A 14,157-nucleotide genomic window follows, 5' to 3' on the forward strand; every position below is an offset into this window, starting at 1 on the left:
GAGTGAATCATCAGACGGAAGATTTTCCTCTCTGTCTCTCCTCCTCTCTGTATATCTGACTTTCCAATGAAAATAAAATAAATCTTAAAAGAAAAAAAAAGACCCAAGCCTGGAACTGTTACTGCTTTCTTCTCCCCAACCAAGCAGAATGCTAAAACATTCATTGGGAGCACAGGACATGATGACAAGAGGGAACCCCAGGAAAATTATCCAGAACCGTCTGCTGTCGTCTTAGAAGTTGGAGGCTAGGCCCATGTGGATCTGCAATCCCTTCACTCATATTATCAATATTAAAATAACAGCTAAAAAATAAAATCAAGAACTGGGGAAAAAATGAATTGGACTTTGCAGGCTAGTGCGGGCACACACAATCTTATTGTCATAGAAAGTCTTCAAAAGTTCATGGCAAATGCCAATGATGCGAAAAACCACACAAGGTTTTTAAAATTGTTGCGTCAACATAAATTTATCTTTTTTATGTAATAAGGATATGTCTTTTAAGAAAAGATTTACTTTGGTTATTTGAAAGGTGGGATGACAGACAGATCTTCCATCTGCTTGGCCACTTGCCAGATGGCCTCAGTGCCTGGGGCTGGGGGTTCCATGTGGGTCTCCCACGTGGTAGCAAGGGAACAAGCACTCAGGTCATTTCCACTGCTCTCCCAGGTACATTAGCAGGGAGCTGGATCCGAACTGCAGCAGCTGGGACTCCAGCTGATGTTCTGATTTGGGATACCAGCATCCGGTGGTGGCTTGACCTACTGTCCCACAACTGTGGCCCCTTGCCATTTTTCAAAGAATGTTTGTATGAACCTATTTTCTTTTCCCCTATGGGTTGTTTTTGGGGAACACTGGTTCTCCTGATCCTCTGGCCTTCCTGACACCCTCTGGGATCTGTGATTTCTGCTTCTGACCTCTGGGCTCAGGCTAGATGCCCTTGTCTTTCAGTGAGATAACAGGGCGTGATGACAATGAGTGACTCAAAAGAACAGGGACTATCTATCACAGTAGAACCATTAGATCAAAACTAATTATGTAAATTCTAAATTGGAGGTGTGGTTCAGATGAGATAAGGGGATCAAAGGCTCTGTGAGTCAGGATAGAGGTATGGTTTGGTCATTCAAAAGATGTTTCTTCCTATGTAATGCACACCCACAAATTCCCACTCCAGGAAAGAAAGCTGACTTCTACTGCTCTAAGTTAAGTGCACTCAGATCAGCAAATGAGTGTAGGAAGGGCCCAAGAAAAAGACAATTTCATTGTCTTTACCTTACTAATTTATAAGTCATGTGATGTCCAAGTACCTTTCACACATTCATTTCAATATGACATCATTTCACCGTTCGTGGGTTGGAAAAAAAGGGGCTATTGGAATTGTTAGAATAACAATGAAAAAGTGAGTTCTCAGAGAAAGAACACCTTGCAGTAAACTCATTCTTAAGCGCCCCGACACCTGCTGTTTTCTTACTGCCCCACACGTCTTCCTTTGCTTTCTTTACTCTTGTTCAGTGTTTTACCCAGCCACATTTCTTTGCAACCACAGGAAATGGCCTGAAGCAATGTGGCTGAAAATCGTCAGGAAGTGCCGGTTGAACGGAGCCCTGGGTGAACCGAGGCCACTTCTTGACAGACTTGGAGCCTTTCAAAAAGTCACTTGATCTAACTCACAGCTTCCGGTGGAGCCAACGTGACAAAACCACGCTCACAGATCCTGCAGGCCACAAGGGGTTTGTGAAAAATAAAAAGTTCTCATGAAGGGAGCGAGAGAGCCTTTCAGTGTGGAGTCAGGGAGAAGCCATGGGGTGCTGCCAGCCTCTAGCTGCGGCCTGCACCTGCTGCGTCCTGCACCTGCCCTTATGTCGCCTCCACACATTGACCACGGGAGACAGTGACGCTGCGTAAGAACTTGCGAGCTACTTGGACATGTGCTTCATGGACATTTCTGTCCTGTTTGTATACATTTTTTTTTCTATTGTTCACCTAGATCCTGTTTCCTTTCAACATGTAAGTTCCCATGTTTCCTGTCTTATATGGAACACCGATTCAGTTACCTGAACCTTTGTTTTCCAAACCGTAACTCCAGGACCACCCGGAAAAAAGCCCTTCCTGCATATTTGTCATGTCTGAGTTTGCTTTCATGGACAGAATCTCCACACTTAGGGAGAGAGCCTCGAAGTCCAGCCAGAGCCTCCTTCCTGGCTGGGTCGTCCACAGCTGTGGTCTTGGTTGGTCTAGACATTCTGAAGGTCATTACCCAAGGTGTCAGCTCAGTCTGGTCAGTGATGTCAGGGCTAATTACAGAACTTAAAGGGAAGCCAGGAGGGAGGAAGAGGGCAAGGGGACAGGTTGCAACAACTTAACCTAAAATAGCAGCTAACTACCTCCCTGGAGGGTGTGAGGCTGAACCTAGAAGCTGAACAACAGGGCCCAGCCATGATGGCTCAGTTGGCTAAATCTTCATCCTGTAAGTGCTGGGACCCCACACAGGTGCCCACTCGTGTCCCAGGCGCTCCACTTCCCACTCAGCTCTCTGCTTGTGGCCTGGGAAAGCAGTCAAGGCTGGCCCAAAGTCTTGGGACCCTGCAGCCACATGGAGACCTGGAAGAAGCTCCTGGCTGCGGATGGGCTCAGCTCCAGCCGTTGCAGCCACTCGGGGAGTGAATCAGCGGATGCAAGATCTTTCTGCTTCTTCTCTTTGTAAATCTGCCTTACAAATAAAAACAAGTCAATGCTTTTATAAAGAAGCAGCAGCCGTACAATAAAGGGCAGCTTAGTGTGAGTTAAGCATCTGCTTCAAAGGCACTTTTTTAACTTTTTTTTTTTTTTATCGTAAAGTCGGATATACAGAGAGAAGCAGAGACAGAGAGAAAGATCTGTTCGCTGATTCACTCCCCAAGTGACTGCAACAGCTGGAGCTGCGTCGATCTGAAACCAGGAGCCCGGAGCTTCTTCCAGGTCTCCCATACGGGTGCAGGGTCCCAAGGCTTTGGGCTGTCCTCCACTGCTTTCCCAGGCCACAGGCAGGGAGCTGGATGGGAAGTGGGACTGCTGGGGTTAGAAACGGTGCCCATATGGGATCCTGGTGCGTTCAAGGTGAGGACTTTAGCTGCTAGGCCATGCCGCCGGGCCCTCAGGCCTGGATCTTAAAGAATAACCTTGAGGACCATGGATAACGTGCTATTACTGTTGTTGAGTGCGAGAGAGATCACACCAGACCCAAGTGTAGGATGTTAGGAGGAGGCTTTATTTCCCAAGTTTGCTGACAGCACCTCCCGCTACACTGCAGGAGCCACTGCGCTGAGCTGCCAAAGTCAGGGGTTTTTAAGCTCTCATCCTCCAACCTGATTGAGAGCCATGCAGTACAAACCAAGTTTCAGGCAGGAAGGGCGTTACCAGAGCCCATATGGGATCCCGGTGTGTTCAAGGCAAGGACTTTGGCCCTACGCCACCCTGCCGGGCCCTGAATGAAATGTTTTAAATGCCAGATAGTACCAGGTGCCTTATTAAATGCTGAAAACATTACACCTTGCCCAAAGGAAACAATCATCTACCATAAATCATTAATTTAGCACTGAACATTGGTGCTCCCATAAATCCTTCAAACTTGTAACTGACATACAACACTTATGATTTAACAAGACAGAGCAGCCCTAACTCCCTGCAGCAGCATGGCCCTTTGTGGACCAATACACAAAAGTGCTCCTCTTGGAACGAGTTTCAGAAATAGACAACTCAGGTGTCAGAACCAAATGGCTCCTTCACTCACCCCACATCGCTTCGGGACTTATGCCACACGTTGTGCTAGGTTCCAGAAACAAAAACATACATGTAACCCAAATGGGTACCAGTGCACAGAGGCTTCACTGCGCCCAGGGGTTCAACGAGTCATGGAGGAAGAGGCGCATCCTTGGCTTTCCTGCCTCCAGTATTTCCCCCCAGGAGAACAAACTGCCTGGGAGTGGTTTACAGGACCGCTGGGCCTCCTCAAGGTAAAGACAGCTGAAAATTAACAAAAGCTGAAACATGAAAGTGCCAAGGTCACTTAGCCTCCAGTCCCACCTGGGAGGCTGTTCTTAGAACCTGGGAGACAGCATACAATGAGCCCAGCATCTGGATTACTCAGGCTACCAGAAGTTCAAGTGCTCCCAAGAGCATCTGATCCTTTCCCCACAGAATCCTGGAAGCCTTTGAGTCGAACACTCCTTACTGTAGGAATATAAGAAATCGCTGAGGGCCCAGCCGCATGGCCTAGTGGCTAAAGTCCTCACCACCTTGAATGCGCCGGGATCTCATATGGGCACTGATTCTAATCCTGGCAGTCCCATTTCCCATCCAGCTGCCTGGCTGTGGCCTGGGAAAGCAGTTGAGGACGGCCCAAAGCCTGGGAACCTTGTACCCGCGTGGGGGACCCAGAAGAACTCCAGGCTCCTGGCTTCGGATTGCCTCAGCTCTGACCGTTGCAGTCACTTTGGGAGAGAATCACCAGATGGAAGATCTTCCTCTCTGTCTCTCCTCCTCTCTACATATATTTGACTTTGCAATAAAAATCAAAAAATAAATCTTTTTTAAAATATATTTTTATTTTGAATTATGTGGTACAATTTCGTATAGGCTGGGATTTCCAACCCCCCAAACTCCCACCCCCGACAGATTTTTCCCATTTTACTACAATGGTATAGTCCTTCATAAGGAATCATAATTCTATCAGTCTCTTACTTAAGTGTACCCCGACATTGCTGGTACAGACAATGTCAGGCAGTCCAGCATCCCATTGTCTACCCATGTCCAACAGTTTCATTGGGAATCCATCTTTCATCTGGAAGCAGGAATGAATGTTGCATTATACCCCCACATCTGGATATGGTGGACCCCAGTGCTCCATCACTGTACATTTCCATAATTGAGAAGCCATGAAACAAGGTCAACAACTGGTATGAGTTGGAACAGCCACAACAACAACAACAACAACAAATTACAGCACCATGAAAACACGCGCCACTGAGTAACCAACACATGGGTGACAAAAAGGAAACACAAAAGTCTCTTGGGAAAAATGATGCCACCGTGTAATGCATGAGCCAGTGGTGAATTCGACAAGAGAAAAGAAATTATTTGGAATAAACCAGGCTGAAATAAAAAGCATCAAAACACATGGGATACAGCCAAAAAAGCAAGCAAACAAAAAACAGTATGGATTGGATTATTGAAGTTACACTTTCCATGTTGGTTTCCTTATATAAGGAAATCTTTGGTGACTGACTCATTTCACTGAGCATAATGGCCTCCAGGTGGGACCACCTGGTTGTAAATAGAATAATTTCATTCTTAACAGCTGAATAATATTCCATGGAGTAGTTGTACCACAGTTTCTTTAACCACTCTTCCTTGGATGTACATCTGGATTGCTTCCATGTCTTTGCTATTGTAGATTGTGCTGCTGCAAATATAGGATTACAGATCCCCTTCTCATATGTAGATTTCACTTCTATTGGGTATATTCCTAGGAGCGGGATAGCTGGGTCATACGGCAGGTTTATTAGCAATTCTCCAAGCACTCTCCATCAAAACAAATAAGTCGCTGAGAGTGGATGGACCTCTTGGCACAGTGGATTGGGTGGCCACCTGCAACGCTGGGATTGTGGGCTCAAGCCCTAGCTGCTCTGCTTCCAATCCAGTTCCTGGCTAACACATTCTGGGAGCAGGCAGCAACAGAGGGGCCGAGAACTTGAACCCCTGGCTGCTGTGGATATTCAGTGAGTGAATTTGGTGGGTGGGAGACCCCAAGACCCCAAACCCTATAATGTTGAGGCAGAACTCCCTGACTCTCTTCTGTCTGCCTTCGTTCCAAGTGTCCTTTGTCAAAAGGAATTCACCGACCTGAAGTGACGCAGCTGGCCCAGCAAGGTTCCAATCATTAGACCTGCTTCTTCAAGAGCTAAAACCCTGTGGGCCAGTGTTGTTCAGGGAATTCCAGATCAAGGCAGGGGAACTGCAGGAGGTAACCCCCTTCTGCGTGTTAACTGCACACCCTGCCCCTCACCAACTGGAGCCCGTCTAACCGTGATAAATTCCCCCAGGGTACAGCATCACTGACCAATAAAAGGAAGGTCATGAGCTCCGTTGATTAACTAGGAACTTGGACATGATCATGCACCTCTCAGCCCCAGTTTCAACCTACAAGAAATTTCACCCCTAACTGTTTGGGGAGCCGGGGAATGAAGCATGAGTTGCCCAGCTCGTGGCTCTGCACTCTGCGTAAACACCTGTTTCCTTTCATCACCCTGTAATCAGGGAGCGATTGGCTTTCTGTGTGTTGGGAGGATGAATTCGAGTTGGGATTGTGCAGCAACCCTCCTGCTAGTTTGAGGGTTGTTCTGCAATAGTCTCTTTGTCTCTCTGCCTTGTAAGTAGGCAAAAACAAGTATACCTAAAAAAACTTTGTGATTTATCTTTTTAAAAAAGTTACTTATTTTTTATTGGAAAGTCAGACTTACAGAGAGGACAGACAGAAAGATATTCCATCAGCTGGTTCACTCCCCAAATAGCAGCATGGCTGGAGCTAAGCTGATCTGAAGCCAAGAACCAAGGTCTCCCACGCAGGTGCAGGGTCTCAAGGCTTTGGGCCGTCCTTGACAGCTTTCCAGGCCACAAGCAGAGAGCTGGGTGGGAAGTAGAGCAGCTGGGACACGAACCGGCGACCATATGGGATGCAGGCACTTCCATGGGGAGGATTAACCAATTGAGTGATTACATTGGGCCCATAAAAGTCATTTTATCTTTAACAAAAAAAAAGCAGGAAGGGGATAATTGCTGAGAACTCTGCCCTGACTGTCCGTGGATCTGCACTCTGAAGCTGCCCCCACGGGCTCAGCACAGCACATTGCCTGGAATCCCTCCGCCTCCTCACACCACCATGGGGCTTTATTCAGGAAAGGATGCTCCGAGTGTGGCCCCCCCCCCCGCCCTGTGCTGAAGGGTCTGTCTTCCCATTTAGTTCCAGTTAGGAATCCTCTCGCTTCAAACACGTCCCCGGGAGAAGAGTCATGCAAGGGGGCAGCAGGAAAGCGTGGAAGGTGCCCAGCCTGGGGGTCGACAGGCAGCATTCTGCCCCTACTGCGCCAGCTGACGACCCAGAGAGTTACTTCTAAAGGTTGGGCTCGTCTAAAGCAAGGCAAGTGTCTTTTATTTTTTTCTAAAATGGTCAGGTATTATTAGTGCAATCTTCTTTTCCATAGTTTTATTTATTTATCTTTTTTGAAAGACAGAATCCATCCACCGGCTCACTCCCCGACTATCCCCAACAGCTAAGGCTGCTTCATTGGGCTGAAGTCTGGAGCCTGGAACTCATAGGGTCTCCTATGTGGCGGTGGGGACTCAGGCATTTATCCACCATCTGCTGTCTGCCAGAACAGTGTCCACAAAAAGCTGGGTTGGAGGTGGAGTAGGTGTGACTGACCCGGGGGCTCTGATATGTGGTATGTGTTTCCCAAGCAGTAGTGTGACTGAAGGTGCCACAACTCTTCAAGAAATGAAATAGGGGCTCAGGCGCAGTAGCCTAGTGGCGAAAGTCCCTGCCATGCACGCACTGGGATCCCATATGGGCACCGATTTGTATCCCAGCTGCTCAGCTTCCTATCCAGCTCCCTGCTTGTGGCCTGGGAAAGCAGTGGAGGACGGCCCAAAATCTTGGGACCCTGCACCCGTGTGGGAGACCTGGAAGAAGCTCCTGACTCCTGCTTCAGATGGGCTCAACTCTGGCTGTTGTGGCCGCTTGGGGAGTGAACCATTGGATGGAAGATCTTTCTGTCTCTCCTTCACTCTGTAAAAATCTGACTTTCCAATAAAAAATAAATAAATATTTTTAAAAAAAGAAATGACCCTGCTCCTGGGAACAAGCTACATGTACTTATCCATGCTCCTCTCCGCCCACAAACAGTTTGAAGTAGCTTACAAAATTCAACAGTTAAAAAGTTTGGAGATGGACAATCCAGAACCAAGAAAAGGACTAGCAAAGCAACATTCTTTTTTTTTTTTTTTTAAAGATTTATTTATTTTATTACAAAGTCAGATATACAGAGAGGAGGAGAGACAGAGAGGAAGATCTTCCGTCCGATGTTTCACTCCCCAAGTGAGCCGCAATGGGCCGGTGCTGCTCCGATCCGAAGCCAGGAACCAGGAACCTCTTCCAGGTCTTCCACGCGGCAGCAGGGTTTCAAGGCCTTGGGCCGTCCTCGACTGCTTTCCCAGGCCAGAAGCAGGGAGCTGGATGGGAAGTGGAGCTGCCGGGATTAGAACCGGCACCCATATGGGATCCCGGGGCGTTCAAGGCGAGGACTTTAGCCGCTAGGCCACGCTGCCTGGCCCGCAAAGCAACATTCTTAAAGACCTACTCCTGAACAAACTAAGAAAGGTTCAACTGTTTTCGCTTTCTTTCTAGTGTATGAATTATTGGAAATTGCTTTACTCCATATGCTCTTCCAAGTTTTCTAAACTGGCCATGAATTACAATTCTGATTGAGAAAGAGCAATTGTAGCGGCCCCGCCTGATGACCTCCTTCCTCGTCTGCCGCTGTACAGCCTGTGGTAGGTCAAGGTCTACTTCCTCAGGTGCACCTGACTCACAGCTTCCCCATAGCCCGGACCACTTGTTTGTGGAGATTTATTCATTATTCGAAAGGCAGAATGACAGAGAGAAGGGGGAACACACAGAGAGAAAGGGAAGGAGGGAGAGAAAGAAAAAGAGAGAGGGGGGGAAAAAGGAGGGAGGGCAAGAGAAAGAGGAGGAGAGGAGAGAGAGAGAGATGGATGGGGGAAAGGCAGGAGGGAGAGAAGGAACAAGAGATCTTCCATCTGCCGATTCACTCCCTAAATGCCCACAACAGCCAGGCTAAAAGTGTTGGTTATTATTAATAGTACCGTTTTATTCTCTAAAGCTTTACTTATTTACCTTCATTTGAAAGTAAGGTCTGGGGCTGGTGCATTGACTCAACTGGCTAACCCTCCATCTCCAAGTGCTTGCGTTCCATATAGGCCCTGGCCAGTTCATGTCCCCACTGCTCCACTTCCTGTCCAGCTAGCTCCCTGTTGGTGACCTGGGAAAGCAGCGGGGATGGCCCAGTGCCTTGGGCTCCTGCACCCGTGTAGGAAACCCAGAAGAAGCTCCTGGATGCTGGCTCAGCTCTGGTTGTTGTGGTCATTTGGGGTGTGAACCAATGGGTAGAAACTCTCTCTCCTTTCTATAAATCTGCCTTTCAAATTCAAAAAATAAAAAAAGAGCCAAGGACTTGCACCATCCTCTAGTGCTGTTTCAGATGCATCACCAGAGAGAGCTGGATAAGAGTGAAGCAGACAAGACTCAAAAAAACCAATGTCCATATGGGATACCAGCATCGCACACGGAGGCTTAACCGGCTATGCTGCAATGCTGGCCCCTCTTTGCCGTTCTTCTGTCTGGTCCGAGTCTCCCACGCAGGTACAGGGTCCCCAAGCTTTGGGCTGTCCTTGACTGCTTTGTCAGGCCACAAGCAGGGGGCTGGATGGGAAGCGAAGTCACCGGGATTAGAACCAGTGCCCATATGGGATCCCAGCACATTCAAGGCGAGGACTTCAGCTGCTATGCTATCGTGTCGGGCCTAGAACCATTATCTGATGATACCTTACAGACTCTGATATTTTGTCTGACAGTAAGGAGCAGTGGCGGGGAAAAAAGGACTCTGGTGTGGGGAAGAATGTTAGGAGGTTGTTACTAGAGTGGTTTTGATAATTCTGAAACATTGTCAGCTCAGAAAAGCTTTGCAAGGTCTATTGGCTGACCAAGTCCATCTCCCAGGCCTGCATCTCATGTGCACTGGCAGTGTGTTCATAGATCTGACACTTGTTGCAAGGCTTGGCCAGGATTGTTGTCCAAACAGTTCTTTGCACCCTCTAATGAGATAGTCAGTGTTCCCTGCTGGCCTGGAGGAGCTGGCTGGCATGTCCCCCTTGAGTATCAGCAGCTGAGGCGGCCCAGTCCTGACACATGTTCTCCAAGACTGGCCTACATATTTTGTGACTTTTCCCTGTAGCTAGGGTTTGAGTCCTGTGATCTAGTTGGGAAGTCCCCCAAGAAACCTTGCCTGGGTTGACCTCAGATTTGACTTTTATGTGCACCAGCTGTTCAGGGTCACATTCGGTCTGTTACCCACACCAGCCACCAGACAGACTGGTGGATGCAGCTGCTTGGTCGGTGCAGCCTGCAGCCCCATACCTCACATCAACTGATGGGTGCTGTGACCTATTTGGGGTGACTCCCAACAGCGCTCCTTGGCCTGCCTCCAAGTCTCGGTTTTTGTGTGTGCCAGCATGTGCTGTGACCTAGCCTGGTCTGTCCCACATTCCATCCGGCTCTTGTGCATACCCATGGGTGCTGCAGCTTAGCTCAGCCCAACCAGCTCCCAGACCCGACCCATAAGTATTCCAACAGGTGCTGGCTTGCCCCCAGCCCTGTCTCTCATGCTTATCAGAGGAAGTTGAGCCCAGCAAGGGGGTACCCAGTTTCCCTACCAGACCTACTCCCAGCCCTGGATCTTGTGTCTACCAGGGTATACTGCAGTCCAGGATAACATTAATTGCATCCAGTCCTGGCACTTGCCAGCTGATGCTGCAGCTGAGGCGGGCTGGCCTGCACCCATTCTGGCTCTCTCTTGTGCCAGTGGGTATGGTGACCTAGCCCAGCCTGGCCTGTCCTCAGACTTAGCCCAAATGCTGGCTAATGGTTACTGCAACCCTGCCCAGTCTGATCTCTCAAGCTCACCAATGAAAGCAGTGGTACAGCACGAAGTTCCCCTATCAGGCCTGCCTCTAGACCTGGGTCTTGTGTATGCCAGTAGATGCTACAGCTCAGCATGAGATGGCCCATCTCCATTCTTGGCAGTTGCCAGTAGATGCTGCAGCCTGGCACAACCTGGCCCACCCCCAGTCCCAGCTCTCACTGGCAGCTGCAGCAGCCTAGTCCAGTGTGGTCTACTCTCAGCCCCTGGCCTCATGTGAATTGGTGGGTGTTACAGTCCAATCTGGCTTGGCCTGCACCCCATTCTGGCTCTTTTTTGTGCAATGTATCTGTGGACTGGTCCAGCCCAAGCTTTATTCCAGACCCAGCCCACACATATGCTGACTGGTACTGCAGCCCACCCTGACATGGCCAGGCTCCAGTCCTGGCACTTACCTGCGGGTACTGTGACCTAGCTCAAGTGGCCCACACCCATTCTGGCTCTCACTAATGGGTGCTACAACTTAGCCCAGCCTGGACAGAACTCTAGCAAGTGGTGCAGCCTTGCTCAGCCTGGTTCACTCACAGCTCTGGCTCTCACACTCTCCAGTGGGAGCTGTAGCCTAGCAGGGGAGTCCCCAAAGTTCCCCTACCAGACCTGTTCCCAGCCAAAGATCTTGCATGTGCTGGTGGGTGCCTAAACCAAGCCTGGCATGACCTGCCTCCAGACTTGGCTCATGCTAGAAGATGTCGCAGCCTAGCCTAGTCAGGCATGGCCCACAACCTGTCATGGCTTTCATGCATGCCAGTGGACGCTACGGCCTGACCCAGCCCAGCCTGCCCCCAGTCCCAGCTCACACAGATGCTGACAAGCGTTGCAGCCTTGCTTGGCATGATTTGCCCTCTGTCACAGACTTTGTAAGTGCTGGTGGGCACCACTGATTGTAATAACATTTTACAGGGTAAGAAATTGGAAGGAATGCTCAGTCATGGATGAATTAGCAAACAAGGGCTACCATAACAAAGTGTGCAGTTATTTAACATTTTCAATAACCGGGAAACTGTGATGTAATGAAACCAGCAGGATATGAAAGTAACCAATCAGCATAACTGAGTTGTGCACAAATGCAGAGAGGAAAAGTATGAAACATGTTAACACCCATTGCTTTTTTAAACGGAAGTCTCACATTCTTGTTCATGTTTTCCTGCACTTCCCAGATTTTCTGTACTCAGACCAAACTTTGTAATAAGAAAACACACTTCTAAGTTTTCAGAATGCCAATTCATGGTTCAGGGTTTTCAAATTTACCATGAAGAGAGAGCGCTTCAAGATTCCTGGTAAGCTGGCCTAGAGAAGGGCTGTGTTCCCCCATCAAAGCGAAGCTGCCGAGCGGTGGAGAGACCACACGACCAAGGCGCATCTCACCACTGTTTACCAAACAGCTTTGGGCGTCAGATGAAAGGTGTGTGACACTCAGTACGAGCAGACATTGAACAAGCACATGCTACAAGCAAACAGGGTACTTAGCGATATGCCGGAAGTGAAATTTATTTTATATGACTTCACTGAAACAGATACGCCAAACCGTCTACAGGCTGTCTGTGAAGTGTGGGAATAGCTGAACGTACATAATACAATCGGGGACACCCTCAGTGTGACACACACACACACACACACACACATATGGTAGACTGTAGAATAGAAGTCAGGTTCCACCTACCTGGGGGTGCGTTGTGCGTCACCCAGAAGTGTTCATCAGGAGAGTAGGTGTCCTTGGACCATTCCAGGAGATCGACGGCCCTCTGGTTTCGGAGGACAAAGTTAGTAAATTCTCTTGTAAAAGTCACATAGGCAGAGCCAAAGTAAATGGTCAGCTTACGGGGGGCAGGCGTTTTTCTCTTCCACGTCAATAACATGAAGGAAAACCAATGATAATTGCGCTCCAAGTGGCTGTATTTGGTCCTCCCAATGGCATGAGCTGGGGGCAGCACCCCCGGGGTGATGTTTTCCCTTTAAATCCTTTCAGGTGCTGAATGATTTCCCGGTTGGTCTTCAGGGGGAAATCTTGCCCGCACGTGTTGATGAGGTATTTCCAGGGCACCGTGGAGGCCACGAGGTCCTTCATGCAGTTCAGGTCGGCCTGGAGCCTGGAGATGCCCCCGTAGACCACGGGCTCCAGCTTGGAGGCCAGAAAGGCGTTTTGGAAGCAGCTCAGTAAGCGCGACACGGAAAGCTGGAACTCCGAGGAGGCTTTCCGGTCCACGTGCACGCAGTAGACGTTCTGGGGCGTGTAGATGGCCCGGAAGAGCCTTTCGAATGTATCGAAGTCCTTGTGGATGACCATGACGTAGGCCAGGGGGAAGGCAGCTTCCTCTTCCGACAAGGGGCTGGTGATGAAGTGGTTCTGGACCAGGTACTCCCGGCAGGAGATGTGTGTCAGTGGTACCACGGGCATACTCGCACGAGAGTTGATTTTCGTTCCGGTCACGATCATGTCACAGACCTGCGAGAGGACAGAAGCATTTGAGATGTCCTTCAGTCGCAGGTGGTTTTGCCAGATGACATTGTTGCTACACTCTCGGGGTCTCCTGTCCCGCAGAAGAAATCACCCGATACTTCAGGCTCTATATCAAGAGGCATTTTATTCTTACAACCAGTCCGTTTCCCAGCCGGTCGACTGGACTTCTACTACCTCCCGTTTTTCTCCCGTTTCTCTCTGCTTCATTCCCCAGTCTCCTCGTCGCCCCTAGTCTTCTTCTGTCCATCCATCCATCCGTCCGTCCCAGTCGTACCCTGTCCTCCGTCTCCGTCTTCTTCTTCCTGTCCTCGCCCGCTTCTTCCTGGAACCCCCACCGCTAAATACAATCCTAGTCCAATCAGCTTAAAGGTCACTGATGCACGCGGTGGGCACGCCAATCATAGCTCTGATCACGTGTAGCACACGCCGCAAGCATGCAGCTACGGGCCAATCAGAAGGCACTTCCTGAAACCTGTGTACCGCTAAGCTCCGAGGGGAGGAGAGGTCTCAGCGCCATCTTAGGGCACACGTGCAGCGCTCCCGACAGTACACAGGAAGGACACGGTCATATACACGGCTGTAAGCCCCGTGACAGACGCCAACAGCTCCCGCTGCAGTCTGGACCTCATCAGCTCTTCTGACTTGTGTCACTTCGGGGACTTCAGTAAATCACTGAGGTCGGCCTGCAGGTCGAGAAATCTGCTCTAACCTCTGCTTTTCAGCAAGATGAGTAAAAGGGCCATGCATCGAAGGGGAGCAGGCCGAACTCTGAGTCTGCAGTTCTCAGCAGCTAGAGGTTTCCAGAGGATCTTAGCACGCGAGTGGGGCACCTGGCACACTCCACGCCTCTGTCCAGCTCGGGGTCAGGTTAGGCGCTGTCCCCTCTGGCCT

General features: G+C 49.5%; 1 protein-coding gene across 1 annotated transcript; it reads right to left on the bottom strand.

Moving 5' to 3' along the window:
• Positions 1 to 12,648: 12,648 nt before the first annotated feature.
• On the bottom strand, positions 12,649 to 13,316 carry LOC131481008 (N-acetyllactosaminide beta-1,6-N-acetylglucosaminyl-transferase-like). The gene has a single exon (XM_058667980.1). The coding sequence runs from the start codon at positions 13,240 to 13,242 to the stop codon at positions 12,655 to 12,657; it is 588 nt and encodes a 195-aa protein (XP_058523963.1). The 5' UTR covers positions 13,243 to 13,316; the 3' UTR covers positions 12,649 to 12,654.
• Positions 13,317 to 14,157: the final 841 nt, after the last annotated feature.

The sequence above is a fragment of the Ochotona princeps genome, chromosome 1, assembly GCF_030435755.1.
Source record: "Ochotona princeps isolate mOchPri1 chromosome 1, mOchPri1.hap1, whole genome shotgun sequence".
Taxonomy (NCBI): domain Eukaryota; kingdom Metazoa; phylum Chordata; class Mammalia; order Lagomorpha; family Ochotonidae; genus Ochotona; species Ochotona princeps.